Source organism: Stegodyphus dumicola, chromosome 4, assembly GCF_044657685.1.
Source record: "Stegodyphus dumicola isolate Sdum_Otavi_A_Nest chromosome 4, ASM4465768v1".
NCBI lineage: Eukaryota > Metazoa > Arthropoda > Arachnida > Araneae > Eresidae > Stegodyphus > Stegodyphus dumicola.
Window position 1 is genome coordinate 212,406,164 of NC_140771.1, and position 12,660 is coordinate 212,418,823.

Below are 12,660 nucleotides of genomic sequence, written 5' to 3' on the forward strand. Positions count from 1 at the left end.
AGTATCAATTATCAGTATCAGTATATTAAACTGTTGTTAATCGTCACAACTTTTATTTCACACATCTTTATTATAGTAGTTTAAATCATAGTATTGTTACAAATTTGTACTAGGTATGTAATTTTAGTAGAATTATGATTAAAATTGTTGTATTTTATTGTGTAATGTAGCGCGAGACAAATTTTAAGAGAAAGCTATGCCGGAAAAATAAGGATACAGGAACATATGCGTTTTACATTGAGTAAATGGGTATCTCACCTTGTCCAGAAAAGCGAAGGTTAAATTTCGAAGCTGTATCCAGTGCGTTGGAGCTTTGGGAAGAAATATTTGAAAGATTACAGCAGGATTCAATTGAAATTCTGTCAATAGAAGCCCACTGAAACACTCCAGTAACTTGCCACGGATGTTGTCTCATTTCTTCTTTTGGGAATGCCCGACAAATGCAAAAGAAATCCTGTCCCTGCAGTACTTCATCGACGGCATCTAGGATCCTGAAATACAGAAAGCTCTAAGAATGGCGGATGTCAAGGATTTAAAACGCACTCTGGTGTACGTCATGAAATTCGAGGGAGCCCAGCAAGCAACTAGTAGAGACCTCCACCTATTCAGAGCTGCTCAAGGTCCAGGGGCCAGTGGACCAAATGACTGCTCGTTTAGATCATTTAACCAGACAAGTCAATGCTTTGATACAGAATAGGAGTGAGAAGAAACTGACTGCGGTGTCGAAGGCCACGTAGGAAGGAACTGCAGAATAACCATAGTAGTATATATAATGTAAATAGTATAAGACCATGGTCCTATTTGTTTCTAAATTCGTAAATTTATGCACTCATTTATCCACTTAGTAGATTTTTTTAAACTTATTTATTGAAATTATTGTTTATGTTATTTGCTGTTGTACTGTAATGTTTATTGTTGCATTGATGCCTTAGTTGTAAGTAATGCTTCCTGTCCAGTAATGCACTGCCCGGGACGCGTAATGGCAGACCGCACATTGAGTTGAACAATGTTAAGCAAATTTCGCTTACTGCGCATGCTTGATGGTGTACCTTTGGCGCGGGGAGAAATATTGGCGACTAAAAGCAACCCTACGCTAGCTTATTCGTGATCACCATGGCTGTCGAGTGTGTTCGAATGATGTTTACAACTATAATGTTGTGGAACTTTGCTTATTAGTTATTTTAACGTCCATACCAATTGCACTTGCTTATTTTTCTAATATATATTTCATTGTAATTTGTCAATAACAGTGCATTTAATATTTGTTAACATATGTTCGTAATAATTCGTTATTTAAATGTAATTTGTTTACATGTTATAATTCAGTAGTTGTAAACTGGAGTATCTCACTTAGTTTGTTAGCGTATATTCGCGCTTTTATTTTCTCATTTCAAAGAATTTAATAACTAGCGTTAAGGAATTGTAAAATTTCTTCAGTGTTATTTGTAAGTACTTGTTACATTCCTCAGTGTTTCTTTATGTATGTACGAATGGAACGTATGGTAAATCCTGAATTGTTGTTATTGCTTAAAAGTATAATGAATAAATTTTCAACTAATATATCCTAAATTTCAGTCTTTTTCTGAACGAAAATTTGTACAGTTCCAAAGGAATGTGCAGAATTTCATTAGTATTATATTTTACATTTTGAATGCAAACACTGCTTCACATTACTTCGCAATAATTTCAGCTTTCTAGTTGTTTGAGCAGTACAGCAAAAAATAGTATTTTAACACAGTAATTAATTTACATTTATATTATACTCTACGAAGATTTAAACGCCAGATTTGTTTACAATCAGGTGGCGGTACATCTACCATATACCGTATTTATCTTCTTTTCAAATCACGCCAACATAGTAATTACGCCAAATTGTTTTCTGGGCATGCGCAGTATGCGACATTCGTTTAACACTGTTCAACTCAATGTGCGGTCTGCCATTACTCGCCCGGGACGTCCAATCCTTTGGAAGGGACAGTATTACGAATTTTGTATTTAGATATCTAATTTTAGTAGAATTATAATTAAAGTTGTTTTATTTCCCTGTGCTATGCAGCGCGAGACAAATTTTAAGAGAAAGCTATACCGGAAAAATAAAAATACAGGAGCACGTGCATTTAACGTTGAATAAATGGATATCTCGGTAATTTGTTTTGAAATTGAATTAATGTAATTGACTACTATGTTAGCTGTAACCGTAATTCCGCATTCTTTTTTCTTTCCAGATATCTCGAGAAACATAAATTAGTAGAAAGATCTGGCGCGGCCAGTTGGAAATTATTTAAAGCTGAAGAGAGAGTATCAACTCTGAGTTGCTTAGTTTCTGTTATTCCGATTTGTTTAGTTCCGCGGGAACTGAGATATCTGAATTAGCTTTCTCTTTAATAACACTTTGCATTGCGTTGTATTTTAACTTTTTTTTAGTAGTTTGAAGTATAGCTAATGATTATACTGCGTGATATTGTGAACACTTGTATGAATATCTCAGAGGAGAATTCCAGCGTTCTCTTATATTTCTCTTGGTATAAATAAATTTTATGAACCTTTTATCGGACTTCTGCATTCAATCTATTACGAACCCATACACACGCAACAATATATATTCATATAGCCAGATTTTATATATATAATAAGTCTGTTAAAGTGAGTTCATCCTTTAAAGCAGCGATGCGTAATTAGAAATGAAAATGCATTATTTCATCAAAAAATTCTTTTGTAAGGAAGATTTAACCTTCAGCTAGTTTTAGTGTAATTTAGTGTAATTCCATTCTCATAAAATTTTAACACTCAGCATTAGTTTGAAAAATTAATTATAACGAGATAAAATATTTGTTATGCATAAATTGGCATCACCTGGAAGAGTTTTAATTGTACGTTTATCGAAAGTAATATTGCGGATTATTAAGTTAATATGGATAAAAGTTACAAGAAAGATTTTGAACTGAATATTTATAAAGCTAATAGATAATCTTTATAATTTCTTGAGTGAAAAACTGTGATTTGTGGGTAAGTTAGGTAAGTTTATTAAAAGCAAATTTTCTTTTTCGTTACATGTAATAGCAATTGCTTGAGCATACCAGAGATTTTCCACTCTGTTGAAAATTATGCTCATATATTTCTCAAAAATCTGTTATCATGTTATATTTATAACTACATTGGTAGACGGTTGCACGGATTTTTGGGCGATTTAAATTGGCGCTATTGTTGGCGTGGTTGTTACAGTCGTCAGCCATCTTTAAAAACGCCGTTTTTACGTATTTCACGCATAGTAAAGTATTCGAAACTTAAAAAAAAATAAATATCGTTAAAAATAATGGATTAATTTTTTGTTGAAAACGTTGTTTTTTAAGATGGCTGGCAAATGTAAATAAATACATTTACTAAGAGTATAAAATGCTGAAGTAAGGTTAAATTATTTCTTTCATATAATAGAATAAAAACACCGCTATAAAAACATTGCGCCAACATTTAATTGCAATAAAATATTACTTAAATTGAATATTGAATTAAAAACATCATACCAACGTTTAAGAGAATTAAAAATTTTCAATTAATTAAATTCAAATCCTTTAAAAATAAGTTTTATAGGATATAATTATTTAACATTAAAACATATGTGGCAATAAATATCTCAGAAATTTTTGAAAACAGTGTATTAATTTTTTAATAAAAATTGAAGTATACAATTATAAAGTAAAAGAAAAATATGTACTTACATGTTTTTAAAGTAGTTTACCTGATGTATTTGATAAGTACCAGAAAAAAAAAAAAAAAAAAAAAAAAAAGATCTTCATCTGTGATCTACGTCTCTCGCACTTCATCGAAGAAGCAACTAGCGAGGTTTCCTCCAAAAATTTAAAATAAATTTCCTCTGACCCTTGTAGCAATAAATAAATTAGGAAAGCAAGGTTGGCCAAAATAAGGTCTCAAACGGTAATTTTTTTATTCCGATACCAATAATTCTTGGTAATTACCAATAAAAACATTCATATTCGAAACGGACACATCCATTCGCTTTGACATCTGAGGAATTCGAAGAGATGAATAGTAAAATTTTAAAATGCGCGGTAATGCACAAATATTCAGTAATAAATCAGGGAGCTGATTAGATCACGCATAGAATTAAAATTATTTAAATAATCATTCATAATAAAATCATATTTAAAAAAATGCAAAATTAAATTGTATTTTAATATTTAACAGACATAAATAATGTTTAAAACATTAGATTAAATTTATAGATATTAAAACCAATTACTTTTAAAATAATGTGACGTCATTCATTACACCATTCACAACATTAAATTCAATAAAATATCATAAACAATAAAATTTTTATTTCAAAAAAAAATTCAAAATTCAATTCATTTTTATTATTTTGAAGTCATAAATAATATTTAAAACACGGAATTTATGCATAATAAAACGCATTATTTTAAAAATAAAATGGCAACAAAGTATTGGTTACCATAAATAACTTGTCCAGCAATGGATTTACCATAAGTCGTATCGCTCGCCAAAAAAAATCGCCCAAATCCGTGCAACCGTCTACCAAAGTAGCACCTATAAATGTTCCATTCTAGATAGTGATTTGCTGATATTTGTATTTAATAACCATTTAATTTCTCACTCACATATGAAAAGCTTCACTTATAAATCAAAATTTTGTATTCCATCGTACGGTTTCTTCTATTCATTCAATAGCAAAATTCTATAAAATAAAGTTTTAGCTGGTTTCAGTAAAACGTTTTCTACAAGTAAGTTTTAATTTCAAAGAAATGGTTTTAAAAGTTTTAAAAATTATTAGTTTTGAAAGAATTTAAAAGCAAGGAAAATCTACTTCATAAATGTAAAGTAAGCAGTTTTTCCGCGTTTCCTTACATATTCTTGGTCCTTTTTCAAGTATTTATTATATGAATAGGTTCTTTATATGATATAATGAGTATAATGAATGTTCTTTATATATATAATGAAAAATCAATATTATGACGTTATCGCAGCAATACATGGACATTTATAAGATAGTGAAAGAATCAATAATTCAAACTTTTCACTGAAATAAAATGATACGACATAAATTCAGTTTAAAAATCGCCATTTATGTATCTTTACTTTCCAGTGTCAATAAACACAGTTTTTATTTTGTGCTTTATTATTTATTACACAGTTTTTTTTATTTATTACACACTATTTTTTGTTTTGTGGCAAACTTAGTTTTAAACGAAGCACTACTGAGATTTGCCTCCAATGAAAGAAACTGCGATAAAATTCTGCGGAATATAGTATTTTACAGTAAAATCTCGGAAAGCAATGATTGCTTTGAATCCATTCTTAAAGCGATCTCCACGAAATTTGAATCAGTACAGTAGAAACAAAACTGATCGTATTTGCCTTACGTAAAGGCCCTGGCGAGAAAGTGAATGACAGTTGTGCAATTCGAGATTTGTTGCCAAATTTTGTTTGCACTAATTGTTGCTAAATGTTGTAAACATCCACGGAAACGAAGATGACTATGGTAAACGACAAGTCGATTAAATGAAAGGGTGAATTACTTATCGATAATAACTTGCAACGAAAATTTAACTATTTTTTACGAACATCGTTAGTTATTACACCTGAATCTCGTTATTTCCAAAGGAGTAGAGTGGACTATTTCTTGGAACTTAAATACTGTATGTTCTTTTGTAATTTGTAATTATTAATTGAAATTTATAAATATCACAACTCGACGTAGCTTCTGATAAATACCGTATTTAGTCAAGTATTTCCTCTTTTCTTATATTTTTAGTGAAAAATTCTGAAAATTTTTTAAGCATTCACGTAATTGCCCCCTTCAAAGCTTTCAGGAAGCTATCTACCCTTAAACTTTAAAATAGATTCATCCGCATAGTCGTGGTTTTTGTCTTACTAATTGATTTGCTAAGGATTCTGAGTATATTCTGGGTATAATAGTAGAGAGCTTCAGAAATGGGAATATCTGTTGCTCTTGATAGTTCTGAAGATCATTACACTTGGGAAGACTGACTGAACGTTGAGAGAGACGATGACTATGGTGACGATGGTAACGACTTGCACGCTGTAGCAAACGATACAGACAAAAGCAATTCCAGCAGCATTAGATGCTTTGGAACCTAAGGAGTAGCAGTGGACGACAATAAGAGTGAGCGAGATTTAAGATGCATTGGAAGTAGAAATTGAAATATCTTAATAGATATTATAATGTTAATATTAGTATGTATTTTTGCTGGAATGGAAGTTTCTTTTAAATAAATAATAATATGATAGTCATCTGGAGTTTATCTGTGAATGTTTTTCCTTTGTTATGCTTTTACTGTAAATTACATCCTTCAAAAATTAAATTATTCGCGCAATTTTCACCTCTTGAATTTCGTGCGATAAATTCCTTTGCAAAGTCTTCAAAGGTTATTCACAGCTACCTCCTATTAGTCTTAGCAGAATTTAATTGTCAGCAAAAGGATTTGTATCGTAAAAGAAAGTCTGGCATTTCAAAAACTTGAATTGGAGCATTTATAAAGAAACATTTGATACTTTTATCACAGCACAAACATTTTTCGATGATCTTTTGGTGCGAGGTGGATAGCTCCTTTCATAAAGTTAATGATTAAAAGGGTAAGACAGCTCTTTTCAGAGATAGTATTAAAGATGTTCTAAACTTTATTTATAATTCTCCTTTGATGGAATCATTTGATGAAAGGAGAAATATTCTTCAGAAGGCTTCAATAGCATCACATTAAAGCTTGAAATATGCAAATTAAATGACGAAATCAAACTCACTTTTGTTCGATTTAAAAGGTAAAAATGGAAAAAATAGTGTTCTGGTATTGATACCAAAATCTCTGATTAAAAATTATGGAAACTTGATAAAAGCTTAGAGAGAGAGAGAGGGATATTACAGTCGGGAAAATGTTAGCATCATTGTTGACCGATTAATGATGAATACTTCAAACTCACAGCGATTTACTTGAAATTTACTTCTAGATAAATGCGCAATAGTGAAGTCTTTAAAAAAACAACGATATTACCAGGCTTTCTTTGGGCAACAATACAGTTCAGTATTGATGAAATGAGTGATGATACAGAAAGCTTAATGTGTAACTCTCTGCAAACGACCCATCCAGACCATTCGACCCATACAGCTGGATTAGTCAACTTTAGCTGATTAGGAAGTACTATTATTAGCATATTATGTTCGCTATGTTATGGACGAAGAAATCCATGAAAAATTGCTCTTGGTGAGAATTTTGACAGCAGAGACTAAAAGCTGCATCATCCATCGACAACATCTGAACGGCATGGACGTTATAAGAGATAGACTAACCCAGTGGGCAGGGCGCGCGTCACCGACATGTCGGCAAGAAAGCATAGGGACGATCTGGTTTACTTTAATACTCAAACCTGTGGCGATTGTGTCACATAACTCTTTTTAATTATTAAATGTGATACGTTGATAGTGATGAGATTATGAAAGCCACAGTTTTTTCCAAATAGGATTTAATATATCTCATTAAAGCACTTTTTACTGCATTTCGCGCATTTTTTTTTTCACGCGTAATTCTTGTACAAACATCTTTACTTTGGTAAAACGGTAAAAACTCTAAGCACAAAATTTATGAACTTAATTTTGCGTACAAATAAAGTAAAATTAAATAATATTTATAGTACGCGATGCTTTGAAATAAATAAGGTAAAATTAAACACGATCTGATATTTTTTAAAAATTTTTTAAGTGTAGAAGAATTGAACCAAGCTTCAGATTTGGTAAGATTAGTGCAAAGCAATGAATTTTGTGAAGAAATTTCTTGTTTAAAGAGGAAAAAAATTATTAAGAATAGTAATTTAAGTAATATTAACCCCTTTTTGGATGAGAATGAGATCCTTCGTGTAGGTGGACGTTTACAAAATGCAGACTTTGATCTAAACAAAAAGCATCTCAAACTTTGCCTTCTAGGTACAAACTTACTAAAATTATAATGGAATCTCTACATAGGAGATATTTACATATAGGTCCTCAAACGTTATTACAGCGCTGAGGCAGGAATTTTGGCCAATAGGAGGAAGAAATTTAGCTCGAAAAATTGTCAATGAATGTATAGCGTGCTTTAAAAATAAACCCAGATCCTCTGAGCAGCTTTTGGGAAACTTACCTGCAGAGAGAGTTAACCCTAGTCCTCCATTTTATAACTGTGAAATCGACTTCTATGCCCCATTTTTGATTAAATACAAGGGTCAACGCAAGGGCACAAAAATGTGCCCTTGGCGTGGTGCAGTTTTAAAAGGGATATCTCAATCTTTGTATGCTTTGCCACTAAGGCTATTCATTTAGAGTTAGTAACAGATTTATCTGCAGCCGCATTAATTGCAGCTTTAAACGCTTCTTCGCATGACGACGAAAATCTTTTTGCTTATATTGGGATAATGCTCGTAACTTTGTTGACGCAAATTCAAAAGTAAAGATGTTGCATAATCTAATTAGCTTTTCCCCAGCCAAATTTGTTTGCTCTCAATGAAGGAATGAATTTCCATTTTGCATTGATTGTAATAATGTATTTGCATCTGTACTGTTTATATTTTTTATGCATTAGACTTTATTCATTTAATTTTCTTATTTGTTTAAAAAATTGTATTTCTTTGTCAATTGTATCAATGTTGAACTGTAATGTAAATGCGAATTTGAAATTGAAATTTCAACGCAGGGTGTATATTTTACGTCATTAGCTACACCTACGCACTTCAGCCCTCTAGCGGCATTTTCTGTATATACTTAGGAGGAGAGGAATAAAATTATTCATTAGCGGAATACAGTCCATAAACACGCCCTAAACTCAGTAAATAAAATTCAGATTAACGCTTTAAAGTAATTTGTGCAGTTGTTCGAGGAAAATGAAGAGATCTTTCAACGATTACTCCTTCACACAGAAGTATGCTGACTGTCAAAAGTCTTATGCTTGATAAGATTTTCTAAAAAAATCTTTTTGAGACTGTTTAAAGATTTTGGATGCTAAAGATCGCATTGTAAAAGAAAATGTAATCAAATGGAAACCAGACATTGCTCATTTAACAGATTTGTTTACTAAATTAGTGAGGTAAACTTGCAGTTAGAAGGTGGCCATCTAAATTTAACAAAAACCAACATTGTATTTTTTCTTGTCAGAACTGACATAAAGAAGCAAAACATTGGACGGTGCCAATTTTCCTAGTTTGTCACAAACTGCCAGGATGATGACGTTTTGCCTATGTTCAAAATGCATTTTACGTAGACTTTAAAGCCACATTTGAGGTTGGTTTGGCTACGGAAATACCACAGAGGGTTATCAGTTCATGTTGAAACATTGAAGAATTGGATGTCAAGTTACAAAAACTCATTGGAATAAGCACTAATGAAGAATGTAAGGTGCAGTTTTAAAAGGGATATCAGCAAATCTGGTTACGGAGAGACATATCTATTATTTATCCTGCATTATGCACATATCGCAAGAAAGGTTTTGATAGCTTTTCTATCTTTATGTCTCGTGGTTGCCAATCTTCATACAAAGAGAACAAATAGAAAGAAACAGATTAGAAATCACTGGGCGAGGAGATTTAAGGTTAAGCCTGAATAATTTGAAGTAAATATTAAAATTTTGCTATTAAAGCAGCAGGTTTATCCCTCCCATTAAAAACATTGATTGTTTTGTATACGTATTTTACATAAGAATGCTGCTAGATTTGCATTTTATGCCATTTTGATTAATAAAGGTATATGAATAAAAAGATCACTTTTCTTAAAAAAAATTCTCTCTACTGTAAACCTTATCAATGTTAATAACTCTGTCAAAAACACGTTTGTTGTTAATGAATTTTTAAAAATTCATTATCAAGCTAGCCCTTCAAACCAATCAGACATTGCAAAATTTCACCAAACAGAGACGCATTAGTCACGCTATATTTCCATGCATTTTGCTTTCACCTGAGTGTTCTGGAACGCCTTGGGTGGAACTTTACCCTCAGTTTCTTTTTGTTTTGGAACACTCGAGTATAAATATTACACTACCTGACTCATTTTGGAACGATCGATAGGAAGAAGTCTACGAAAAATAGAAAAAACTCGGCAAATGGTCTACTGCAAAAGAAAGTTTTGGAAACTCTGCTCTAGACTAAAGCTAAATCAAACTGAACCTAAATCAAGCGAAGAACAACACCCTTCCCCTCGAATTCTAAAGCGATATTATATCTGGTGGCCTAAGACCAAACCGGAGATAAAAATATCACTTGCTTTAGATTCAGTTTATCTTGAGTCATCCACCCAATATAATTGGTATCGAGTTATTGTTTTATAGCCTTGATAATAATCACAGTTTTTCCATCTGAAATTTATCAAATATTTTAAACTCCATTGCACAATGATTGCTGTAAATTGATTTCTAGCAGGATAATATAATTTTCATTTCTGCATATGAAATATCGATTGATGCCACAGACCGAGGATACGGTACTGGTTTTAAGTTTTGTTAAAGTAAAAAAATTAAATTATTTGCTCTATAATCTTTTTTTGTTCGATTGCAGGTCAACAAAAAGTAAAAAAATGCTCAAAGATAGGCTAAACTTAAATATGGATAATTTCTATTCAACTGGATATTTTCTGACCATTGAAGAACAATCTATACTTCAATTATCTCTTCCGATATTGCAACAAGAGAACAAATTTACTTCAGTTGCTTTTCTTGGAAAGATTTTTGGAATAAAAAATGATTATTACATTGCTCAAGGCAGAGGTAATGACTTCATCCGGAACAAAATGTCGTTTTATAGGTAGGTAGTGGAAATTTCTAGTCACTTTAGTCACTTTAATGACTATGCATAATGCTAAGAAGCAGATATAACGAATAAAATGCCTTTCATATACATCGTTTTCAGAAAAGTTTCTTACGTCGTCTTTACTTTGATAACGTCGATCATAGACGTATACTTTGAGTTACAAAACTATTTTAAATAACGCAAACATTTATATTTTCGCATTTTTAAGTTACAAAATTATATGAAATACGAAATTTAATTTTTTACACGTTCCTCCGGTCCCTATACTTATGTTTACGGAAATGTTTTACTGATCATAAAAAATAAAACACAAAAAGTACATATATGATTCCCCGTGCGACCAATATTGACCAAGATATTTTATAAATGAATGAATTAGAATAAATCGAAGTTGGTTTTCTTTCCCCCTTCAAGTGTCAATGAATGATATACTTTTGTGATTTACTTGTCTCTTTATTTGTAGTCGTATTACATTTGGCAACCCAAAAGAATTTTCAAACACGTAATTTATAAGTCTAAAAATACGCTATTTACATATCATAAAGTGATTTATGACATCATTTTATGACATAAACTAGTAATTGTAAAAAATTCATAAAAGTACATACATTTTCATTTTTAATTAATACAGATAATATTAAATTTGGCTACCTGCTGTTATTAAAGCATTTTAGTATTTTCTAGAATACAAGTTCTATAGATTCCGAGAATAAGATTTACATTTTGACAAAAATTATATCGGTCAATATTTTTCACAATAATTTGCATAGTAAAACCCATCACTTAATCTTTTAATATCAGAAGCCTTTTGCTAATTTTATTTTTAGTTACGTACAAATGCAAACATTTCTCTCTTCAGCTGACGTACGACCCTTTGATATGACTCTCGATATAAAATATCTCAGTCAGATTTTGTCGTAGAGATTTAAAATTTTTCTGTTTTATTTTTTCAGAAAGTATAAAATTTTCCTGAACCGGTGAAAAGTGTGAAAATTTCGATTTCGCAATTTTTATAAAACTGATTTTTTTAAAAATTTAAATATGTCAAGACATGAATCTTTGTGTCCAGCAACAAATTTTTTCATTGAAAGTATATATCAATCGACTGTTGTAAAAGTGAAGATAGGATGAAGACTTTTGTGGCCATATAATATCTGTTAATTTATGGTTAACATAGTATACCCATTAAATGACTTTAAAATTAAATGCATGTACTCTGCCCCCCCAAAAAAAAAAAAAAAAAAAAAAAAAAAAAAAAAAGAGGGGGGGGGACGGTTCTATATCTCTCGTTCTACTGGGCCGATTGACAAAATTCAAATTGCATTTTTCATGTCTCGAAAGCACGACTTTAGGGACATCATTATATTAGATTTATGTATAGCGCTATTCTAACATAGGTATTTTGACACAAAATCGGACTTTTTCTGAAATAACATACCAATTTTTTTACATATTTCGATTCTAAGACTCAAATTATGCCAGACTGCCAAGTTTTGTAAAAATCGTACTAGTAGGTTTTTAAAAATTAGCTCACAAAATTTTAGTTCCTTAATGTTAATTAAATTTGGCATATATTTATTAATATCTCTTTTTTTATTAAACGTTTTTGATTTTTTCCTTTCACATTTCGAAATTTAGGTTCATTCCAAATAAAATTCACCCCTTTTTTGTGTTTTATTTTTAAATTTCTATTTTTAAATAATTTTTATAAATTTTTCGAAAACAATTTTGAATTATAACCTATAAAATATTTAACATCATCTTAAAGTAGGTGTAGTTCTAAGTATACCCGCAAAAATTAGAGTTTTTTATTCAAAATTTTCTAAAATATACACGAATTTACAT

At 30.9% G+C, this 12,660-nt stretch overlaps 1 protein-coding gene across 1 annotated transcript in view; it reads left to right on the forward strand.

The window, feature by feature from the left end:
- The first annotated feature begins 2,878 nt into the window (after nucleotides 1-2,878).
- The window catches only part of Rsph9 (Radial spoke head protein 9), a 56,358-nt gene continuing 46,576 nt past the window's right edge, over nucleotides 2,879-12,660 (forward strand). Inside the window, exons 1-2 of the mRNA XM_035360089.2 lie at nucleotides 2,879-3,015; nucleotides 10,564-10,809. Coding sequence (XP_035215980.1) covers nucleotides 10,583-10,809 — 227 coding nt within the window. The 5' untranslated portion in view covers nucleotides 2,879-3,015; nucleotides 10,564-10,582. The remainder of the gene's footprint in view (nucleotides 3,016-10,563; nucleotides 10,810-12,660) is intronic.